The sequence below is a fragment of the Rhagoletis pomonella genome, unplaced genomic scaffold (genome assembly GCF_013731165.1).
Source record: "Rhagoletis pomonella isolate Grant_MI unplaced genomic scaffold, Rhpom_1.0 Rhpom_scaffold_00002, whole genome shotgun sequence".
NCBI lineage: Eukaryota > Metazoa > Arthropoda > Insecta > Diptera > Tephritidae > Rhagoletis > Rhagoletis pomonella.
Window position 1 is genome coordinate 63750235 of NW_023458556.1, and position 22505 is coordinate 63772739.

The window sequence follows — 22505 nt, forward strand, 5'->3', positions numbered from 1 at the left end:
TAGTTTATTAAAATATGTATGGATGTCAGACGCTAGAGGTTTAAGGATTAAGTTTGAAAGTATTTTCAAGAGGGTTGCCACGTAATTGGAATTTTATTCACCTATACACAAGGTGTATCATATAATATATTAATACATGGGTGCCAAACGAAAGTGTTTTAAAAAAGCTTTAAGGTGTTTGAAGAGGGTAGCCGCCTGTTTAAAAGTATTCAACTTATTTAATTAGATCACCACCTGAGTCGCTTTTTCCACTTTTTAATTTAGTCAACCCAATTGCAATCAAGGGCAACGATTTTGTTGCTATTTAGATTTGATCATGTGGTTGGCTTTTGTTAATGGTTTTACAGTTTACATGGCGAGTTTAGCTCAGTGGGTAAGACCACTGGCTTTGAATGCCGGAATTGCGGGTTCAAAACCCAATAAACTCAATGAAGAAGACAGATATAACTAAATATAAATTATTGTTGTTTTTCCAAAACATTTTTCATTAGCAGGGAACGGATTTTTAGGACCTAGAAACCTATAAAAAAGGCAAAATAAAACAACGAAATAGGCTGGAAAAGGCAAAACAAAATAACGAAAAAGGCAGGAAAAGGCACTAGGTATTGCAAAAAAAGCAAAATAAGGCACTAAAAAAATACAGAAAATACGAAGAACAATCAAAAATACATTTATTTTAGAAATGTGTATACTACAAGTAAAAAAGAGAAAAACTATGAACTAGTTTCAATATACGAAAAATTTTTACTTTGAATCTTTGACTATTTTATCCTTTCGAGTTTCTAACTCATAAAACTTTAATCTGTATAGTCGTAGTAACATTGAACCACAAGATGCATTTTGAAGTTTTCTGGCAGCATTTTCATTCGATTTTCGCGAAGAAAAGCCTTGAATGTACTAAATGTGCGCTCGACGTAAGTTTATACAAGTGGAGCCCAATTTAAATATGGAACGTTTGAAACGTTCATATTATCAGGAATAAGGGCGTTTTCCTCGCCCTTTACAATTTTATCCACACCCGTTATTGTCTCCAAGCCTACGTTAGCTGAGAAAACGGCTTTGAATTTTTCCAACACCAATTTGGCAAGAGGTCCCTGCGCTTCTATAAGCCGCATGGGCATGTGTTTATTTTTTAATCTTTAAAAAAAAAAATTGTAAATGCTATAATCACTTTTTTAAAGGTAGAAAAGGCAAAAAAAGGCAAATATCTTAAAAAAGGCAACATCAAATGTGTATATATGGTATCAGGGAAAGCTAAATCGTGGACATTCTTAATCGAATATACTCTATCTCTTTAGCAGAAAAAAAGGCAATTTCCATAAAATCCGTTCCCTGTTCATTTGAAACGGCCTTAAGCTTAATAATCTTGAATTTAATTGCTATAAGGCCATAAATAAGAAACACCAAGTAATTTTTAAGCAAGAAAACAAAACCGACTTCAATTCTCATATAAAAATTTAAGATTAACCTTAATTTCTTCATGATCTAATGATCGGTTTTGTATGGGACCACCTGTAAGATAACACCTTATTTAAAAAAAAAAGAATTATAGAAATCGGTTAACGTGGTCCAAAGTTATGCCGTAACTAGGGTTGCCAACCGTACTATAATATATAGTCATGTACTATTTTTGCGGTCGGCGTACTATATACTGTTGGAAAAAATATAGTACGCAATAATACTATATTTCTTCAAATATAAATATAAATGTATTTCAGTAATTTGCACGAAAAATGTGTATTAAAATGGATGACCTTTATACTGAAATAACAATATTAGTTATAGTTTATAACCAAAAAAGGTAGGGTATTTTTAAAAACACTGAACAAGAATTAAAAAATTTACTTAAAATTATTTCATTTCTGCTCTCTATTCCCACAACTTCGGCATTCACAGGAAGAACTTTTTCCATCACTTAAAAATCGTGTTTACTTTTTCTTTTAAATAAAATACTATATAAATTCGAAGTGTACTATATTTTTCCAATTTTTTTGAAAAAGTACTATAACTATCTTCGAAAATAAAAATTCTTACGAATTGATAACCTTTCCCTTTTTGTGAAGTCGGTTAAAAATAATTTAGTTACAAAAATTTAAGGGAAAAAATTAAGAAATGTAAACTGGAAAACTCCTTTCAGATTAAGATAAAAATTAAGATTGGGATTGAGATTAAGACTAAGATATTTTATATTGTTTTGCAGAAAAATACTCACAATATGGTGAGCTATGTATACTCGTAATAGGAAGAAGAAGTTTCCCTTTAGTTGCGCGTGGGATCCACGTACAATTTTTTTTTCTTTTTTACATAACATTTTCATTGTAGAGGAGAACTATTTTGGAAGGACTGCTGAAATGCGGGTGTGAAGCCTGGATTATCGATTTACAACCCGGATAATATACATACATAAACTAGTGCCAACTCTGTTGATGACTCATTGAGCACAAACTGTGAGATGGCATGCCTTCCCCAAAGCAACACAAACAACGTTATAAAAGAATCAGAAATAAAAACTTACATATGTACATACATACATATTTATACCTAAAAGCGAAAGACTGTTTTTGTTTTCATGTTGAGAAAAGTGGGAAAATTGTTTTCAGATCATCGCAATAATCGTCACGCGGCACAGCCTCATCGGCTACAAATAAAAACAAAACAAGGCAAAAATATAAAAAAAAATATAAACAAATGCAAAAATTCCTGTAGACAAACACTGTGGCTCACTTTACGACAACATCAAAAGCTAGACCAATGAAAATTTGTCAATATGAGTTTGTAGTGGTAGTGAAGCTGCGCGCCGCGTCGTGTAGGTTGGACGGGTGCATGAGAGGTGTCATTGCTTTGACTGCTTACGCATCGAGAAAATGTTCTTTGCACACATGCGTTGCAGATTTACTGCAGCGATACGAAATTGCAAAATTTTAATGATCTGGTGCAAATACGCGAAGTCGCCCGCGACATTCTCACCCCAGGTGCATGACTAGACACTGTGCCTTCTGGTAATAATGCTATGCTAGTATGTATGTACATATTGTACATTAGGCTGGTTAAAAAATCGACTCAGACAATGACGTCTGTCAAAATCGTACCACCTAATATTAAGATTTTGAGGACGCTCATCGCGAATTTCTATTTTCCATATAAATAACACAGCAAAAAAATAACAATTTTGAAATTTCGTAGCTCGTTTTTAAATCAACGGTATCCTAACGAGCGATATATGCACATATATTGTTAATTGGAGGCTGATAAAAGCCTTTTATAGTTTTTCCAGAAATTCACTTCTCCAAAATATTCAAGGTTAAAGTTGAACATACCCCAGTAAAATAATTATATGTGCAAAATGTTTTTCCTCATTTTAGCTCTATTAAAGAAGAGTAAAACTTTTTGCTGTATGCGAGTAATAGCCTTTATAGCACAGGTCCACAGAAAAAATCGATGAAAGGTTCCTTTGACCAAACCTAGTCTGTTATATGTTTTTGGGGCTGAACACGAATCTGAAGTCCGTTTTGCTCCATCACGTCTGGATTTTTTTCTAACCTCAAAAAACATCTCGGATTTTACGTGACCGAGAAAATCCGGAGAAAAGCGGACTTCAGATTCGTTTTCAGCGACCCCACAAACATATAATAGACTAGGTTTGGTCAAAGGAACCTTTCATCGATTTTTTTTGTGGGCCTTTGTAATTGATATTTAATAGTAAATAATTATATGTGCAAAATGAAGTATTCATTTCCGCCTGCTCCAGTGTCAAACATTTTCAACAGAACACTAAACCAATGACTGTGTGGTAAAAACTTAAACATATAGAAGCTATTTTCATAATAAAAACTGTATTGCAAATGACATATCCAATAGTAAGCTACTAGGAATAGCATGATTTACCGTAAAAATTGAAATGTATTTGAATCTCTCTGTCATAAGTAAAAGTTCACAATAAATAATAAACACAGTTTGGTACTTAAGTTGAAGAAATAGATCGCTAAACCAAAGCCCACTCTATGGCACGAAAATGCGTTTTTAGCATTTTACAAAAATTACACATTTTGTAGGAAGAATTGAAAAACGGTATTTTCAATGATGAAAGAAACTCCAATATAGTTGACCCAGATGCCCACCACAACTTGGCTTCCATGGCAAACCTGTCCTTGGCGAAAAGGATCTTTGGTTTAAAGTAAAAAGCAAATAGCTTTGGTGTTGGATAATGTATAATATCCAAAACCAATCGAGTGGCAACACTCATTATTTTGACAGCTGTTCGAACTAACGTTGGAGTAAGAAAGTTGAACAGCAGCCGCAGCACACACTCGTGAATTTGCAAACCTTTTTATTAATAATTGTTTAACGTAGTTTAAGTCGCTATTTCATTGTACCTAATTTATATTATCTGAACTAAATATATAACCGCGTGATACGGTCACAACATTTGGAAAACAAATAAAATCTTTTCACTATGGGAAAAATTAATATCAAGAATGAAAAACATTCTTTGCGCTTTAAGTTGGCAAATTTTTCCCTCATTTCTACCGAAGATATTTATTTGGAAATTCCAGCGATAAAACGTTGTTATTCACACCGTGCGAACAACAAAATCGTTATTCAAGGAACAAAATACCTTCTTTTAGAGTAACTAGCTTCAAATATGGGCTTTAATACCACAGGGGATTTGTAAGATCTACTTCCCAACAAGATTTTTACTTATTGAAAACAGAATGATAACGTGTTGAAACATAAATAAACCAAACTTCATAAATAGGAGGAAATACCATGATAAAAACATAGTAAGGTAAAACCGTTCTCTCAATTCGTCGGCCATGATTTTTTTTTGAAGTTTGCCAACATTTTAAAATCATATAAAATTGAGAGTAAAAAAAAGGAATTGTTCAAAGTTGTTGTTGGTTGAGATTGAAAATAAGAATGTGTGTGAGTTTGTGTGCAAAATTTTAAAATTAAATTGTTTGCAAACGTCAAGAATTCGAAAAATTCCTCTCAGAGGTTCTACCTTCCTATTTTTTTATCATGGGAAATACTATAAATTTTACTACAAAATTTCGGTAAAATATATGCCGCAAAGCGTAACACAAATAAAATTGTGCAATAGAAATACAATCCAATATCAACAAATAAAATTATCTTTACAACATTTTGAAAAATAGTCGGTAACCTAACATTTGTTTCTTTGCACATATAAATATTTTCTACGAAAATTTCAGCATAATGGCACAATTAAATTATCTTGTTATAAACTAATGCATATTCGTAAAGTTTTTTTTATATTCTTTTGATAAAGTAAATGAATACAATTATTGGGAAAAAACATCAAAGATCTAGTATTGGTATTGGTTTTTCATTTAACTAGTTGAAGTTGAGGGAACACTTTTCCGCCCTACTAAATGGTAGCAGCACGGAAAGTTGTGGAGAAGAAGAACCCGAGCCCGCAGTCGATGATGACGGAGTCGACGTTCCACCGCCTGACTATGACGAGGTACGTATAGCAATAACGCGGCTGAAAAACAACAAAGCCGCTGGAGCTGACAGCCTGCCAGCTGAGCTATTCAAGTACGGCGGCGAGGAGTTGATAAGGTGCATGCATCAACTCTTGTGCAGAATATGGTCAGATGAACGCATGCCCGACGACTGGAATTTAAGTGTGCTCTGCCCAATCCACAAGAAAGGTGACCCCGCCATTCGCGCCAACTACCGCGGGATCAGCCTTCTAAGCATAGGTTACAAGGTCTTATCGAGCGTATTGTGTGAAAGACTGAAGCCCACCGTCAATGAACTGATTGGGCCTTATCAGTGTGGCTTTAGACCTGGCAAATCCACCATAGACCAGGTATTCACAATACGCCAAATCTTGGAAAAGACCCGCGAGAAAAGGATCGACACTCACCACCTATTTGTCGACTTTAAAGCCGCTTTTGACAGCACTAAAAGGAGTTGCCTATACGCCGCTATGTCTGAATTTGGCATCCCCTCAAAACTCATACGGCTGTGTAAAATGACGTTGAGCAATACCACCAGCTCCGTCAGAATTGGAAAAGACCTCTCCGAGCCGTTCGCCACAAAACGGGGTTTCAGACAGGGCGACTCCCTTTCATGTGACTTCTTTAATCTGATGTTGGAGAAGATAATAAGAGCTGCAGAACTGAACCGCTCAGGAACAATTTACTACAAGAGCGTGCAATTGCTGGCTTATGACGATGACATCGACATCATCGGTAACAAAAACCGCGAAGTCTGTTCTGCCTTTTCCAAGTTGGATAGGGAAGCAAAGCGCATGGGTCTGGTGGTAAACGAGGACAAGACGAAGTATCTCCTGTCATCAAACAAACAGTCAGCACATTCGCGCCTTGGCACCCACGTCACTGTTGACAGTTACAATTTCGAGAAAGTAGAGAGTTTCGTTTACTTGGGAACCAGCATTAACACCGATAATAATGTCAGCATTGAAATCCAACGTAGAATCACTCTTGCCAACAAGTGCTACTTTGGACTGAGTAGGCAATTCAGGAGTAAAGTCCTCTCTCGACGTACGAAAACCACGCTCTATAAGTCACTCATCATGCCCGTGCTGGTATATGGCGCAGAAGCATGGACAATGACAACATCCGATGAGGCGGCTCTTGGGGTGTTTGAGAGAAAGATTTTGCGGAAGATTTACGGTCCTTTACGCGTTGGCGACGGCGAGTACCGCAGACGATGGAACGATGAGCTGTATGAGCTCACACCGATATGGACATAGTGCAGCGAATTAAAATACAGCGGCTCCGCTGGCTTGGTCATGTCGTTCGAATGGACACCGACGCTCCAGCTCTGAAAGTATTCAACTCGGAACCCGCTGGTGGTAGCAGAGGAAGAGGGAGACCCCCACTGCGATGGAAAGATCAGGTGGAGAAGGACTTGGCTTCACTTGGCGTTTCCAATTGGCGTCAGTTGGCACAGAGGAGAAACGACTGGCGTGCTTTGCTGAACTCGGCCAAAATCGCTTAGGCGGTTACAGCGCCAAAAAAGAAGAAGTTGAAGTTGAAGTATTGCACATATAATTTTTTTTCTGGGGTATATGAAATTTAACGATTTTCATTCAATTTCGGCAAAATTTTAACTAAACATCACAAAATGTCGCTAAATAGCACACATACAATATTTCTAGAAATTTGTAATTTTCTTTGAAAAAAGATTTAACTTAAATTACCAAGTTTGACATTGCTTAGAAAGTTTTTTCTTTATCGTATGGAAGAAATCGAAACTTAATTGTATTTTTTAAGTAGTTATGCATAAAGTTTAAAACTTCGGTTTACTATATAAGGTTTTCGTTGAAGAATAAACTATAATTTAAAAAAAAAAATTAAACTAATTTTATAAAAAAAAATTCAAACTAAAGAAAAAATAATAGTCAAAAATTGTCAATGTGTAGGTTACGTGTAAATTTAGAAAATTAAAAATTATACATCTTCTAAAATAAATTTTGGCGAAAATTTAAACAAAAATTCAAGTTTTTTATATGTTCTCAAGAAAAAACCCAAGAAATATTTTTCATTTTTTCGAAAATTTTCTTTTTGATGCGGAAATGTTCCTTAGAGCTTATAGATACATTTGTGCATCAAAAAGAAAATTTTGTCAGTTAGGGCTCGATTTCTGTTGCTTGAAGAAAAACACTTCACTTTTGCTGTAAATTTTCTTGAAGAAATAAATATGCGAGCATTATTTCTTGAGAGCTGCAAACTGATTTAAGAAATTTTGTTAGAAGAAAATTTCTTTTCCATTTCTTGTGCGTCATTGAATTTTTCTTTTTCTTTTCTTGTGAGCTGGAAACAGCCCTTTAACCTTGAATAACTTTTGCAGTGACTTTATGGACGTTGACTTAAAAACGAGTTATAAAACTGAAACAAACTTTTGTTATTTATATGGAAAATAGAAATTCGCGATGAGCAACCTCTAAATTTTTATATTTAGAACTGCGCTTTTGACAGGCGTCCTTTTCCACTTCCCCGAAAATATTTCACAAGGCATTTTGAAAAAAATAATCGATTTTTTCTAACCAGTCTAATGTACATATTGCATTGCTGGGAATTTTTGGCGATAAATTAAATAACAAGAACTAAAATAAAATAAGACAAAAAAAAATATTTAAATACAAAATAAATCACATTAAAAAACTAATTTAATTTAATTGAAATAAAATAGAATATCTAAAGTATAATTCAATAAATTTAAATTAAAGCAAATAAATTCGAAACACACCCAAGTGATCATATGTGCATATCGACGGGTCCCAAGAGAAGATATGTAAATGGGAATGATAAGTCAGAAAGGCGTTTCTAGGAATTCAAATTCAAGTGGGCGTTACTCAATTTTATAGTTGAGTTAAGTCCATTCAAATTCGAATTCTGAGATACGCCTTTTCTATTAATCCCAGTTACGTCTTTTCTCGTAGGACCTTTCGATATGTATGAATATGTATCAGAAAGTGTTTTCACTCTTTATAGAATTAGGTGGACGATCCAAGTGTAAAAATTTCCAGAGAGAAAAATATACAGTGACGGGCAAAACTGTAACATGGTGTAACACTTTTTACTTCAGCCATCGCTATCTTTCCAAGTTCACGACTTTCATACTTTTGTTGTATATTCGTGTTGGTACATCCCTACTCCCTCTCTCGTAATGATTTGAAGTCAATACAACAACAATAAAAAAAACAGCAGACAAAAATGTAAATTAAGGCAGATGTTACAGTTTTTCACTCATATATTTTTAAGAACTTTTTAACAATTTTCACGAAAAAAAAGAACTACTAACACAATGTTCAGTACTCTTTTGCTTGTTTCATTTCCTGGATGCGATTTGGCATACCTTATTTGTATCTTTGTAAAAATTCTGGAGGTATATCCTTAGTTTGCTTTCACAGCTCATGTACTTGATTTTACGGACTTTGATACTTATTAAGCTGTGCTTTTAGTTGATTTCGCAAATTCTCGATGGATTCATGTCCGCGGATTGTGGAGGTCATTTCAAATAAGCAAATTTCTGCTTTTGTATCCAGGCTTTGCGAACATATGCAGTGTGTTTTGAGTGATTTTTACATCTTGCAAATTTTGTTGAAATATAAACAGATACTGTTCCTTGCGCATTATGCGTACTAACGGACTAACAAAATTTTTTAAATACAACCCCAAACAATTAAGATCCTACCACTGTGATTCACAGTTTGCCTCACATGATGCGCATGGGCTTAATTTGGGTCTTTGATCCAATACCATGCCCGGCCATCTAATTGAAAGCGATTAATTTAGTATTGTCCGACCAAATAACCTTCAATTGAAACTTAAAAATGTGTTTTTTATTGCATTCTGAACGGCCTAACATATCCCAATAGACAACGGTTCGGTTTTCGTGCGATGCAGCGAAATGCTGCCACACTCGCACATGTATTATGATCAAATTTGCTTTTTTCTTCTTTATGATGCCTTTGCGCTCAATTTGGCAATTCTTCGCCTCGCTTCTATTGATTTGCATTAAAGTTTAATACCTTAAGCGCTTCTGTAATAGTGGCTGCATCGCTACTTGCTTCTAAGTTCACAAGATATCGTACCGTAATATTTTTGACAGACTTCCTTTATCCTTGGGAACACTTTAGGCTATATTTTTTCTCAGTCTTAACATTTTCAAGTAGCAAATTCTAAAATTGTTTGCCACTTTTCGTGCGGTCCCGCCTTGCCGCAGTAAATCTATTATTTACATTTATGGTTCCTGATTAACTATGTTATTTACTGTGATCATCTTCAATAAATTACAATATAGAAAAAAGTCATCTGACTTCCAACTAAGTAAGAGATAACTGTCAAATGCAAAACTGAGAGTGAGTGCAAAACTGTAACATCTGCCTTAATTTACATTTTTGTCTGCTGGTTTTTTTATTGTTGTTGTATTGACTTCAAATCGTTATGAGAGAGGGAGTAGGGATGTACCAACAAGAATATAAAACAAAAGGATGAAAGTCGTTAGAACTTGGAAATTTAGCGGTGGCTGAAATATAAAGTGTTACACCATGTTACAGTTTTGCTCGTCACTGTATTTTAAATTGCACTAAGAAATTATAAAGAACGTGTGAACAAATTATGATATGAATCATATTCGAAAGCATGGCATGAATCAGACAATGAAATCAAAGAAAATATGTGCATTTTATTTACATACAAGTACATTAGACTGCATCACCAAAAAAAGTTGCGTTTTGTCGCCGGGATTACGAAATATACTTGTTAATTGGTTTGATATTTTTTCATTTAACAATTTTTACGCTAATAACGATTTTCAGCAAACTTTTCGATTATTTCCTCCTGAGTCAACTCGCGGTTTACGGTAACGAGTTTTCCATGGACGCTCATGAGCCATAGGCCAGAAAGCCTTTCTTCTCTTGTTGTGCTTCTGAGCCAGGTTTCTACTCTACGAAGTGTACTAAACGATCGCTCCACAGTCACTATAGTGCATGGAAAAGCACTCAAAATGGAAATACCCCTATTTATCGCTGTTAGATATTCGTTTTCTTCTTTAAATAGATCTACAACTTCAACATATTTCAAATCTTCATCGGACAAGTTCTTTTTCTTCCATAAATTGTGCCAAAGAATGAGTTCACTTTCCATACGTAGATCATAGATCTGTTGAAAATGCTTTGAGTTCTTTTGTACCTTTTAACTGGAACATTTAATCGAATGCAATTGGTGCAAGCTAGACAGCGAAAAAGCTGGAGTATTTTCATTGGGAAAGCGTAGTTGTAAAAAGACGGTTAGTGAATCCAGACACTGCATTATTTATTATAGTCCGTCGCCAGTACTAATTTTCATTGAAAGATGGGGTCACTTCAGGTTTTTTTTTGTTTACCTGCTTCCTAGATCGGCTGTAATCATACGAGATTTTTTAATTAACTCCGTAGTGACTCCTGCATTCTTTCGATCATTCTTAACCACCTCCAAAATATTTTCAATATGCTGATCAACGGCGATGATTGAATATTTTGTAATTGTCATCAAAGCAATGATGAACATCGGCCTTGTTATAGCAGCACACAATTGATACGCCGACTTTCTTGTGGAAAAGTTTGCCTGAATTGACAACTTTTCTAAAGCTTCCACAACTTCAGGAAAATTTTCTGAAAATTTCCTGATTGCCTTATATTTTTCCGGCCATCTTGTTTCACACAAACGTGATATATTTATCACGAGCATAATTATTGCGTGTCATTGATTCGCGAAAAAGTGTATCACATCTTTTAGGGTAGAAATAGTACTTCTTATTTCTGGAACCTCGTTTAAATCATTCACAACTCGATTTGACGGAAGAGGAAGTGTGCCCCCCTGCCCCTACCTGACAACGCCCTTGGACCAATCTACTCGAAAAAGTTGTATTTATCGTCCGATTTGCTTGAAATTTAGTACGTAGGTAGTCTTTTTCTAAATTAACATATAGGATCCATTTTTACTTCTAATATGTTCCGTTTTGTTTGAAATTTGGCGCGCAGGCAGCTTACTGCTTGGATTAACATATAGGATGCTTTTTTCTTATAGGTGGACCAGGGACCGATCTATTATATAGAATAGAATTGAATGATTGTTTTACAGTTCGAAATGTTTTAGAGCACCGCAAAGCAAGCGGGTATTGGCTATTTATCGATACTTATTATCAATATCAATTATATTAAGAGAAGTGCCACCTGTTTGTAAGAAGTGAAATAGGCTTTTTTGGTTATAGCCACCGCATATTTCTGGAAGCATTTGTGGTAGAGTCCTGGAACTTGGTATGAAGGTTTCGAAATCAATCCCATACTCTTGGAGAGAAGTGGAAGTGGAAAAGCAACAATAATTTGAAAAAAATAGTAGAAGTGATAGCTATTTCGGAAATCACCTCATTTCCTCATCAGAAAAGAGAATTATTAGCAAAAACCAACAATACCAACAACCACATGATCAAGTGAATTGCAGCGGAATAGCTGCGCTTGATTGTGTTGGCATAACAACAATGAAAATAGTGGAAATAAGCAAACGATAATTTACAAGGCGTACTTAGCACGGTGCATAGGCAACTGGCTGAGTCAGTGGGATCGTCGGTTCGAATCCTACTGAAAGAAGTCTGATGAGGAAATGTGGTGATTTCCGAAATAGCTATCACTTCTACCATTTTTTCAAACTATTGTTGCTTTTCCACAATAAATTTTCATTTAAAAAACGGCCTCGAGCTCAATATAAATTGTTGAATATAATTGTTATAAGGCCAAAAAAATAACAAAAACAAATTTGGATTTTACTTGTTGTTGTAGACGTTTTTTTTTTTTTAATTTATGGCTTACTATTATAAAATCATATAACGCTGTTTGCAAGTGGACTACTCAATTGTGGTGAAAACTTTGTACCAAACATTTGAATAAAGAAATAAATTTTGGGCGGGACAAAGTTCGCCGGGACTGCTATTATTTTCAATATTTTGAAAGGCACACAACTGTAAAAGGTCTTATGTATTTTATTATTTTATGAGTAATTAATATGTAGTAATCGCTGAAAGTGCAAAATGAAAAAGAACTTTTTGATAATTACGAGTGACAGATTTCTAATTTTTACACTTTATTTCCAATGAGGATCACAAATTTTTCTCAACGCCTAATGCATTTTCCAATATAACATTTACTATTTGCCATTATTTTTGAATGCCGCCGTTTTGCGCTGAAAAACTTATACTCAAAAAACTTACAAAAGATACCCAAAGTGACACGTCAAAATTGTTATTTTAATTAATTTGATTGTTTATAAAAATTAAAATGGCATTATTAAAATAAAAAAATTTAATAAATTACAAAAACTCGTCACATTTCTAATCAAAATGGCCAAGTTTTTTATAAAAAGTAAAGTTTCATTAATAAAATTAATTTAAAGGTGAGTGACAAACAAGCACTTTGGACCACGTCAACCGATTCGATCGACAATTCTTTTTGCATCGGAAAGGTAGTGTCTCAGAGGTGGTCCCATACTAAACTGGTTTAGATCATGAGATATATATATATATTTTTTTTATATGAGAATTGAAGTAGGTTTTTTTTTGCTAAAAATTACTTGTTATTACATATAATGTTCCAATTTTTCAATGCAAGTACTAAATAAAATAAACACTATTAAAGATTATTAACTTTTCCATTTTTTTATATACCTAAGTAACTTAATTTGCTTACCTAATTGTTTCTTAAAAATACTTGACATCCGCAATCGCATCCGCATCCGCGGATGTTAGCTGTTAGACATCCGCATCCGCATTCGCATCCGCGGATGTCTGAAATTCCACATTAGACTAGAATTTTAGACATCCGCAAATAGTCTCTTTATAGCTACACCTTGTAACATTTCCGCTGGAATTACCCATTGAAGGATCTTACTCTTTGACTTTAAATTACAAAAGAAGGGGACGTAGGGGACAATTTTAACGTAGCATCTCCACAGGCAAAAAATATTGGCTACAATTTGTCATTTTGTTTGCCAGATATAAGTTTTATATCAGTGCACTTGCACAATATTCGCATTCGAAAAAGCTCCGCATTGATTATTGCCAATGCGAAAGCGAATGCGAATGTTAAAATTAATACGGAAGCTCCGCGGTTGCGAATGCGAATGCGAATATTCCCAACAACCCTGGTCTGTACATACGTTTCTGCCGCACACTTAAGTGGGAAAACTGAAAATGGAATCGGTAAATGGACAAAAATCCGCACTTCATTCACTTTTTTCTTTTCTTTACTGGCTGGGTTCATATCTAGGTTAGAACATGCAAAGAGTTGCCACCTGGTAAAAACTTAAATATAATTAAGTTAACTGAATTAATACAATATTGGTATCAATCGAAATGGTCTTGCAAAGGATTTATTTCAAAATAACATATGGAAGGGTTACCACCTGTTTTAAAAACAAATTCAACTTTAATTAAGGAATTAAGACACGATTTGTTTTTAGATAATGTTGCTTAAACAATTTTTTATTGTTATAATGCGTATGGAGTTATCCCAAGCAATAAGTTAGAAATGAAAAGATGAAAATAACCAACCTATTGAAAAATATCATCTCGGACGTCATTGATGTTACTTCAGGAGTCCCTAAAGGTAGCCACCTAGGCCCGTTTCTGTTCTTGCCTTTCATAAACGATATTTCTACAGGTATACAATTTTCCAAAATTTTAATGTACTTTACAAAAAAAACTTCTTTTTTTCTATGTGCTTTTATCCATCTTTGTATGAACTGTGCTTTTAATTGTAAAAATGTGTGCTTTATATCTGTTATTTGTGCATCGGAGAAGTTGTCAGATGATGACAGACCATTTTCAAGAAACATTAGTTTTTTCTCAAAATTGATAGAATTTTGTCGATGCATTTATCAAATTAATGTTTGCGCATCACTACTCTATAGCAGGAACCAGTTGGTGTCTCTAAAACCAAGAAAATACTTATAAATGAATGTGTATGGAAACGAAAATAACATTTTTTTTTTTAGATTTACTGTAATAATTGGTCATAAAAGCCTATCTGTAGCTATCGCTAGCTGATTTTTATGCAGTAATACTATCAAAGCTCCATTCAGTAGAACACAACTAGGAATGTAACGTGGAAATGCGTGGAAGTACAACTAAAAGCTTAAGGTTTACAAAGTAATGACAAAATAATAAATACAATATTTAATATTACTGATATTATTTCTTAGAATAAATTTTACTAAATCGAAACTATTATTTAAAATAAATGAATATTTACATGTATCTTCAGACTTCATAAAAATTTGTAGTTATACAATAACCACAATAATAATATTCACTGTTGAACGCAACTGTTTCACAATGAATGTTGTAAAATAACACGTGCACTATCACAAACTGACAAGTTCCGACTGAGATACTCCATCAAAGCGGCGTCATAAGTTCGGGGCAGGAGTTGCATATTGCTCCCCAACTATACAACTGTATCAGGTAGTATTTTTTTGTTCCTGCGGTATGTTTAACAAAATAGATCGGTCAAATACCGATATGTGCGGTGGCAACCCTCCTTGATGTACTGAATACATAAAACATTTTCACAACTATTTTATTGAAACCCATATTGTAACTTATTACAGAATTTGGTGGTAACCCTCTTCATTTTTTTTAGTATTTTAACGAAAGATTGCTTAACACTATTTCGGTTGAAATTTTAACCTGAGTCAAATTTAATTTAATTCGACATTTCGAACAAAATACTCTAAAACTACCTTTTTAAGCCTCTTTTGTCTGAGACCCAAATAATTTCCTTAATTCCTACATGCTGTTTATAAATTAAGCCTTTTCAAAACCATTTCGACTTATATCCATATTGTAATAATTCATTTAACTTATGCAATAATTTGACATTTTTTAAAAAGGTTGCAACCCTCCCTCTTACAATTACACAGTGCAACAAATTTCAAAAATTTGGAGGAGATGGAAATAGGACCAACAGCATTTGATCAAGCTGGTTAAATAATGAAAAAATACCAAAGGATTTGAAAAAGTTGGTTTCCATTTATTTTTTATATCAATTTGTAATTTCGTGTTTTCAGGTGTAATTTCTTGAAGTTAAAGAAAATACATTTTCTGTACTTATTAATTTTTTAACCCCAAATTCCCGACTTTAAATCGATAGGGCTGTTCAGGATCTTGTGCATATGCTCTTGCATTTGCATATTCGTTGCATTTGTTAATTCACAACAATAAAATACATACGGTTGCCATGAAAGCCAGCATGAACTTTGCAAATGCAATTCCAACTGCAAATCCCAGTCCATTTCCACAACATCCTGAACAGCCCTGATGTAAAAAGGAAATGGGAACCGACTTTTAACAAGTAATTTTTAGCAAAAAAAAAACCGACTTCAACTCCCATATAAAAAAAAATATATATATATATATCTCATGATCCACTAATCGGACACCAACGCATTTTTAACCGACTTCCAAAAAAGGAGGAGGTTATCAGTTCGTCGGAATATTTTTTTTTTTTTTTTTTTTATGTATGTTACCGCATAACTTTGGACCACGTCAACTTAATTCTTTTTGCATCGGAAAGGTAGTGTCTCAGAGGTGGTCCCATACTAATCTGGTTGAGATCCGATCAGTGGATCATGAGATATATATATATATATTTTGTTTTTATATGGGATTTGAAGTCGGTTTTTTTTTGCTAAAAATTACTTGTTTAATTAAATTAATGAACGGGATGGTCAGTAGTCCCTTTTTACTGAGTGAGATAAATTTTTGTATTTCTACAAGACCCACGAGACATTTTAAACCTATTGTGTTGAGTATTTGTAAATCAAACATTGAAATGCATGATGCCTTTCGGTGTTTATGCCAAGATTTTAACAAGCATTATGATTGCTTCGACACATCTGAATCGCTTTTTGTAATAAAGAAAACTTTGCTCAACAAGTTAACTAAATAATCTAATATCTGTAACCGTGAACGAAAATTTACACAATATCTATGACTGCTTAGTACAATTGTAACGGCTTCGTATATTTTCGCGACCGCGTAGGACAATACGAGCAGGGATCGGAAACTCGGCCTTTCCGACCACGCCCAACAGTTCGTCTATAGCGCGGAGCGGAAACTAGGAGTTTCCGCCTGCCTCACATACAAAGTAATGACTACGGGAACATGGATCGGAAGCTCGGCCTTTCCGACCATGATCAACGGCCTGTAAACAGCGCGGAGCGGAAACTAGGTCTTTCCGCCCGCCGCACACAAAAGTAGACTGGAGACTAGGCCTCGCCAGCTACCCAAATTGCAGTTGTATATCATTATTATTTTTACAAGTTAATATGTATAATTAGTTCACTCTGTAGTGTATCATACATACTTAAATATCTAAATCTTTTTATCTCAATTGTCTGTAAGAAAACATTTTTCTGTAGACTAAATAAATAAATAAATAAATAAATATATAGCATGAAAAATTCCGTTTGTTTCGGAGGTGCCACGCCCCCTTGTCCAATCGAGATTAAAGCTATCCTATATTTTAAGTTGGACACCAGTGTACAAAGTTTTATGATGTTGTGGTTGAGTAGTTAAAGCGTGAAATCGAAACAATTAAACAAACTCACTTTCGGACTTATAATATTAAAATAAGGATACTTTCAAAATGTCAACTTTGTGGGAAAACGCAATCAAGGTTTGATCAATTCATACAGTTGGTATACCAAAACCCTAATGAAAAGACACGTATCTTCGCCATTTTTGGGAAGTTTAGTCATTTGTTCGGCTGAACACATTATCTTTATGTATTAGTTACATAATGAAATATCCAAAAACGTAAATTTGAATTACACTCAATATTATTTAACGTGTAATATATACTTCTCTTAGTTGTCGTCCCTCTTGGATTTCCATCATCGACTATAATTGCCACTGCACTAGGGCCACGAATACAGATTTTTCAATCAGGCACATTTTAAATGAATAAAATTTACTTATTTAAGTAATTAAGTTACTGTTGACAAAAATACAACCATGTGTCCTGCTAGCAAATACCTCTTTCTTGCAAATTCTCTTTTCATTATTTTTAACTTAATATTAATCTAACTCCTCTTTTCTTGTAAATAATTTAAAATGTTTCTATTTTCTGGTTTTTGTATAAATGTGTGCAGGTTCATGGCGAAGGCGTGTGATACAAAAAGGAGTACAATCAAAGGATATTTATTCGGTTAATCAAAACATCAATTTTTTTTAAGTTATATGACACTATTCACACCCACCTCTCAATATTATATGAATACGTATAAAGTTTGGGTCTTCTCCTGAACTTAGAATTGTTTAGTCGTTAGGCATTTTATCACATTTTCACTCACCATAATATAAGTCCCATGCGCGCTAAAATAAAGTTAAAAGTTAAAGTTAATTTACAAAACAAAAAAAATATTTCGTTTGACTTACCTCATCTATATCAATTTTTAATGGGTTGTCATTAAAATTAACTTTTTGTGGCATGCCCTTGCGTATAGTAACTTCCCGTTTTACTGCCGAGGGTGATGGCGTGAAATTGAATAAGTCTCCCCGAGTATCCGTTATATCAGAATAATCTCTTTGGCTATATAATGATCGTTCAGACTCTTCGGGAATGGCATCCCAACGTGTTAACCCTGATATACGTGCTGTTGGTATTTGCGTTATCGGTGGAACTCTAAAATCGATATGATCTTCGGTGCTATTCGTAGGCGTCAGCGAAGAATCTGAGTAGTTTGTATCATTAGCAGAGTTTGTTGGCGTTAAGTCGAGCGATGAGCTGGAATTTTCAGCCGATTTTAGATTGCTAAAATCAAGTTGATAACTGTCAGTAGAATGTGTAGTATCCGTACAGACAATCTGGCAATAAAATAATATACAAAAGAGGTAGAGTAACGTATGACATCTAAAAGAATTTTTAAATAGAGATTAAGAAGTAAAATGTTGAATATTTTAAACTAGTTATATATCGTGTACACCACATACAGCCCTACCCCGTATTGAAATACTACGTGTTTCCCAAATTTTGATAATTTGACAAACCTGCAGATGCTTAAATTCATATTCCAAGGGTTCATCAGCACCGGGCAAGTCAGCAGTTAGCCTATTCATAAAAGTTAGCACTTGTGCCATGGGTGGACGTCCTGCGGGTTCTTTGAGCCAGCACGCTTGCATAAGATTTTGTATCGGTTGAGGAATTTTGGGATTCATTGGAGGACGATGGCCTGTAAAAGTGCGCAGATTAATATCAGATGTTATTAACGTCACAAATATTCGCCAAAGGATTTTGGGGAATTTGGTTAAAGTTCCAATCCTTGGATAACATATAAATCCGATCAAATAATAGGGCTGGTTTTCATACCAGTTGGGGTCATATATCAGTTTTGAGCACCGATTACTCGCGAAGAAATTATAAGTGGATAGACTTATTCAGAGTATGAATGCAATTTGCCTCTTCGGGAAAATTGGTAAATTACAGTGTTTTTATAGGTCAAGAGCATTATTTTGGAGATTTGATAATATATTTTAATTGAAGTTACCTATGTATAGATTTACTCCGCCTGCGAACGTCAGATATATTTCTAAATATATTGTACATTCTCGTAATGGCTTGCATGTGGCGCCGCATGAGGCACACTTGACGCTTGCTATTACAAACGCAAGATCGGGTGACGAGCGATGTCGGTCAGCGCATGCAACATGAGTACCCAAAGTAAATAAACAATGAATGTAAATAAGGGGAAATATCTTAGGGAGTAACCAAGCAATGTGATTGGTTACTCATAGTAAATAAGATATTTTATAACTTAACTATTGTAATAGATTGTAAGCATGTTGTGATATATATATCGGCGATGAGCCGAGGAATAAACATTATTCTTTCACTCAACTCCAAATTGACGTGTTTGAATCCGAAACAGGCGTCATACGCTTGAGAAAGCTTGAGGGCTTAGAATAATACTCAACCATTAGGGAAAATAATAAATTTACATTCTAACATATTTTTTTTTTTGTGTAAAAAGCTATTTACTATCTTCTTTTTCGAGATTTGCATTGGCAACCGCTGTTAGAAATAAATATTCGTTGTTGTTGTTGTTGTTGTAGCAGCATACAAGTTCCCCAAAGGGTTTTTGGGGAGTGTTGCTGGAGTGACAGTCCTTGGCCAGATATAAATCTGGGTCGTTCCGGTTTCGTAGACCCGACTGTCGTGGGAACGATAAATATTCGTAACTAACCTTTATGAATTTGCCACTGTATTGAGTAAGCGTTTGTGATCTCCGCAAAAGGCTGTTGTCGCATTAGCACCACCCACAATACTGTGGCCCAACTAAAAACATCACATTTCTCGTCATACTTGCATGATGAGAATACCTTAGGAAAAATGAAGTTATTCATATAATTTGAAGGTAGTATTTCTTAAATTAAATTCACCTCTGGCGCCATATACACAGCCGTACCCCTGTTGTTAGTCATTTTTGTAGCCTGATCCGCTACAGTTCCAAAATCACAAATCTTCAAATGACGTCCTTTATTTGTAAGTAGTAAATTAAGTGGCTTCAAATCACGATGAATTAAAGGTTTCGGCTTCATCGCATGAAGATAAGCGACACCCTAACAAAGATTCATAAAAGAATTAAGACATATAGCTATAGGTTAAAATCAATGTTAGTTTACCTCTGCACATTGGCGCGCCCAACTCATTGCATGTGCCGTCGAATAGTAGGGTTTCACCTTGCCATGCAGGAAGGTGTGTAATGACCCACCTTCAATAAATTCCATTATGAGGTATATTGAGTGCTGATTGGCTGTTATCGCATAAAGTTCTATAATGTTGGGATGGCTCACACGAGACAGTTGTCTGACCTACAAACCCGAAAGAAGTTATTTCGAGTCGCTCTTAAATAACTAGAGAAAATTTTATATATTACCTCTGTTTCGATTGCTTCGGCTTGATCAGGATTTGCCATGAACTCTTTTGCTGCCACGAGTCGGTTTTGCCACTTCACTTTGTAAACCACACCAAAGGAGCCATGACCGATTTTCTGAAACCGTTTCGAATTAAATATACCACTTAATTTTAAATGTGCAAATAATTTTACTACTGATAATAACACGTTAACCTACTTCTTCGAACGACAGTTCTTCAAAAGGTACTATAGGTTTGAATTGATCTAGACCATTAGTTATACCCAATGTGTGCGTTAAAGTTTCGTCCGGTAAAGACGCCAAAGATGATATTTTGTTTGTACCCGAAATTTTTATAGTGGGGTTTGGTGTTTGTTGTTCATTTGTCTTTCCATTAGACTCATCAGAGCTTGCGGCCGAAGAAGACATTGCACCATCATCTGGTATCGCTACCACCTCGACCTCTTTGGTATTCGTTTCAAGTGTCATGTCGTTCGTCGCCTGCTCCAGGTCTGCCATCTACTGCAATCAACCTTTTTCAAAAATTACAATGTTGTGCATGGGAAGGTATTTTCCGACGTTCCACACTCATTTGTGGCTGCTACAGCAGCTTAGCTGTTAAAGTACCATTAATACAATACGTCCTTTATATTGCTACTAATGCGGTTTTTTTTTTTAAGATATATAGTCCGTTCGGTAACACGCATTAACTGGTTATTTTTGGAAATATTTTTGTTCACTTCCCTCTGAAATTACGACTATTTTCAACTTTTGTATTTTTTATACGGGTATACTGAGTTTTATACCCCTTTTTATCAGTTATCAGCTGAATATTGCGAACGTCAAATGATAACAAAGACCTAATTGGAGCTTAGTGAGTTTCCCGACATCTATCGGTACCCATTCTTGATTCTCTGGTTAACATGATGCAATAATACAAGGTGTTACAGCCGATTTACATGATTCAAGTACTTGAAAGCAATTCTTGCTCATTCTCTTTTGTGTTTCTGTGTAAAAGCAGTCTTATCGGTTGGCAACTTCTCGCTCTAATTCCGCCATATTGACTGCCTTAGCTGAAACAGTGTTACTTCTTTAACAATTCTTTGCCTAATAATATAGTGGAAATTTTTTTTTAGTTTTTCTCAGTATACACATTTTGTTTTCTTAAAAATGTATTTTGTCTTATTTTATTTTATTTCATTACGAATATACTATAAAAAAACAAAATTTGTTTAGAAGAAAATATGAAATTTTATATTTTTCCCCCAAATGGGGATTAATTTCTTCCCGTTTTTCTTCTTATTCTACTGAGCTAAGGCAGTGTCAAATTTAGGTGTCACAACTGATACCACCTTGTTTTATTGTCTTCTTATCCGCCATGTTAGCTATCTGACAGAAAACGTGTTTCGTATTTTTTGTTGTACCAAAAAAAAAAATCCAGCTTTTGACGTTGGAAAAATAAAACAAAGAAAAGCCAAACATATAAGTAGAGAAATTTTCGAATATTTTGTAATAATTTTCTTCATAAAAAATTAACTGTTGCGTTCGTGGATATTGCAACACACGGAATAGATGTAAAGACACAGCTATAAGAGCCACCGCACACCACAGACTTTATCGGCCGCATATTTAAATGATAGGGCTCGCTTGAAATATGTACATGAAGATGTATGGAGGTGCGCACACTACACCAGCTTAATCGCTCTGACCAATAGGTTGTGGTGCAATGGAAAGACTAGCGAGCACTTCTAAATTGGCGGCCGATAAAGTCCGTGGTGTGCGATGGATCTAATCCATTATAAACAAGAAATATTGCTGTATATTTTCATTTTTATGATTTTTATTCATGTGATCAGCAGTGGCAAAAATGTATGTATAAAATACGTATATTTATATTAAAAATTAAGTGATCAGTTATGAAACATATAAATCTTTACATGTTCTGTTAAAAAATATCTAAAATAACAAGCGATAATCCCCAAGTTCTATATCGTAGCAGTGGCCACATTGCTCGTTTGTCACAGACACGGTTTATGTCAAAAATTTTGAAGTGAAACTAC

At 34.6% G+C, this 22505-nt stretch overlaps 1 protein-coding gene across 1 annotated transcript in view; it reads right to left on the reverse strand.

Annotated features, from left to right (window-relative positions):
- The window catches only part of LOC118733960 (mitogen-activated protein kinase kinase kinase 7-like), a 104377-nt gene extending 83024 nt beyond the window's left edge, over window positions 1-21353 (reverse strand). The window contains exons 1-8 of the mRNA XM_036463614.1: window positions 20665-21353; window positions 20469-20582; window positions 20215-20403; window positions 19972-20151; window positions 19776-19911; window positions 18583-18764; window positions 17971-18399; window positions 17886-17907 (exon numbers count right to left, since the gene is read on the reverse strand). Of these exons, the coding sequence (XP_036319507.1) occupies window positions 17886-17907; window positions 17971-18399; window positions 18583-18764; window positions 19776-19911; window positions 19972-20151; window positions 20215-20403; window positions 20469-20582; window positions 20665-20964 (1552 nt within the window). The 5' untranslated portion in view covers window positions 20965-21353. The remainder of the gene's footprint in view (window positions 1-17885; window positions 17908-17970; window positions 18400-18582; window positions 18765-19775; window positions 19912-19971; window positions 20152-20214; window positions 20404-20468; window positions 20583-20664) is intronic.
- Between the last annotated feature and the right edge of the window lie 1152 nt (window positions 21354-22505).